The sequence below is a fragment of the Tupaia chinensis genome, unplaced genomic scaffold (genome assembly GCF_000334495.1).
Source record: "Tupaia chinensis unplaced genomic scaffold, TupChi_1.0 Scaffold000539_1, whole genome shotgun sequence".
Lineage (NCBI taxonomy): Eukaryota > Metazoa > Chordata > Mammalia > Scandentia > Tupaiidae > Tupaia > Tupaia belangeri.
Genome location: NW_006160052.1, coordinates 672,875 through 675,121, shown reverse-complemented (window position 1 = coordinate 675,121; position 2,247 = coordinate 672,875). Strand labels below are relative to the sequence as shown.

General features: G+C 49.6%; 1 protein-coding gene across 5 annotated transcripts in view; it reads right to left on the bottom strand.

Annotated features, from left to right (window-relative positions):
* Positions 1 to 2,247, bottom strand: part of CC2D2B (coiled-coil and C2 domain containing 2B) — a 141,351-nt gene that overhangs the window by 73,953 nt on the left and 65,151 nt on the right. For all 5 annotated transcript variants that reach the window (XM_006157315.1, XM_014591193.1, XM_014591191.1 and 2 more), the window contains one exon: positions 1,394 to 1,544. In XM_006157315.1, coding sequence (XP_006157377.1) covers positions 1,394 to 1,544 — 151 coding nt within the window. The remainder of the gene's footprint in view (positions 1 to 1,393; positions 1,545 to 2,247) is intronic.

Genomic DNA, 2,247 nt, shown 5'->3' with positions numbered 1-2,247 from the left:
GGCCAATACTCCTCCAAACTCCTGCTGAGGGCCAGCAGGTGGCCTGGTGGTTAGGGGCACTCCCAATGGGCCGACTGAGGTTCATGTCCTGAACCTGGCGGCTTTCTCTCTCTCTCCCTCTCTGGTCAAATTAAAATAAAGTTATATAAAATAATTCTTCTTTTTTTTTTCTTTTTTTTTTTTTTTGAGAGATTTTCGCTATAGGGTGCGTGCGCTTGCCAGACAGAGAGAGGCATAGAGACAGAAAGCGAGAAATCACCCCCCAGGGGGGATGGTCACGCCACAATCCCTTCTCCTCCATTCTCCTCTCGGGATCTTGGGCACGCACGCACACGTGCCTGGCGTGAGTTTTAAGCCACCGGGTCTGGGACGTGAACCACGGTCAACTACGTGGGAGTCCAGCGACATAGCCATTATGCTAACTGCTGGTTCCCTATAAAATAATTCTTTAAGAGAGAAAATATACTTTAAAAAAAAAAAAAAAACTTTCTGCGGAGTACTCAGTGTTCCCTAACGTTTCTGTCTTCATCTCCTCTGGGTGTCCACCATGCTCCTTTCTGCTTCATCTGGACCCCGGCAGACACATTCTTCCCTCATCCTCTGTCCTTGCAGGCTCTTTGGCCTGCTTATTTTCTTCTCTGCCCTGCTCACCGGTCCATCCTTCCTTCCTTTTCACCAGCTGGACACCAGGTAGCTGCGAAAGCCCCAGGAGAGTGAAGGAAAGGAACCCTGGCAGGGAGGAAGGCCAGTGCTGACACAGACTGGCCAACTCTAAGAGGCGTGAGAGAAGTCAAGTCAGCTCAACAGTGAATGAGCAGACGCACCCTGTATTCTCCCTTCTCTCCTTCCTTCCTCCACACTCAAGCACCCCCACGTCCTCAAGCACCCTCAGGTCCACTCCAGCAGAGGCAGCAGCACGCGGCCCACCACGCAGGGCCGAAGCTCGTGACCAGAGAGCTCCCTGCTCTAGACCTGGACAGCGTCAGGAAGACACAGGTGCCAACTAAACTGGAAATTGCTCAAAGATTTGATTCAAGGCAATTTTTTTTTAAGTTTACTCATTCTCTTTCTTTCACAAGCACCCCCACAGACTGTCTTGCCACACTCCAATTCCCTCCCCTGTCTTCCAGCCAGCTAGGACCACGGCTGGGCTGAGCCTGGCACGTCTCAGGTCCGTTCTGGGACCCGGCACTGCAGTGGTGCTGCCGCCTGTGTGGGCGCACCGGGGCCCCAAACGGAGGTGGGAACAATCTAGCTTCACATCTAAACGGAGAACTTAATTCACTTCTGACCAAGGGCTGCTAATATCAGACTCTTCATGTGGATGACTCAGTGTCACCAGGGAGCTGGCATCCGGGGAGAAAACGGGAGGAAACATTTCTAACGAACTCACTGCTGCCTACTCCTCCCTCCGGAGGGCTGGCCGGCTTATCGCAGCTGAACTCCACGTATTCCAACGCCGTCTTGCGTCTCGGCTCTGCGTTGCTCGGCAGAGGTAAGTACAGTTTTGCCAGTAAGCTGACCTGCTTACTTATTTCATAAATCTAAATAGAAAAGAAGTGATTGATGGCTCACTGAAAATCCAAAATAGCAAAAGAAAAAAACTAGGACTCTCAACATATTCTTTTTTTTTTTTTTAAATACTAGAATATAAACGAGGTGTTTCTCTATAGCATTTGATACACAGGATTAAGAAGAAAGTAACATTATAAGTGATTGAAGCCCAGGTTGAATTATTTAAGAAGGTCAGTCACTGGCTCACGGAATCCAGGGACATGTTAAACAAGCCGAGGAGAGCAGAGGAGGGAGGAAAAGTTCCAGAAGAAGTGAGAAAAGGAGGTGCTGAGTACTGAGCAAACACTTCCATAAAGGCCAGCGTAGACAGTAAGCCCAGGACTTCTGGGTCTAGGTACTGTGCTTCCCACCTCAGTTGCAAGTGAGTTCACTGCTATAACTACAAACCGTAAGTTTGTTTTAGTAGAAAAAGCTTATTTTGGAGGCCAGCTGATGGCATAATGGCTACGTCACTGGACTCCCATGTAGTCGACTGCAGTTCGAGTCCTGGACCCAGTGGCTTAAACTCATGTCAGGCGCATGTGCATGTGTGTCCAAGATCCTGAGAGGAGACTGGAGAAGGGATTACGGCATGGCCATCTGCCCTGGGGGGTGATTTCTCGCTTTCTGTCTCTCTGTCTCTCTCTGTCTGTCTGGCGAGCACACGTGCCCTATAGTAAAAATCTCTCAAAA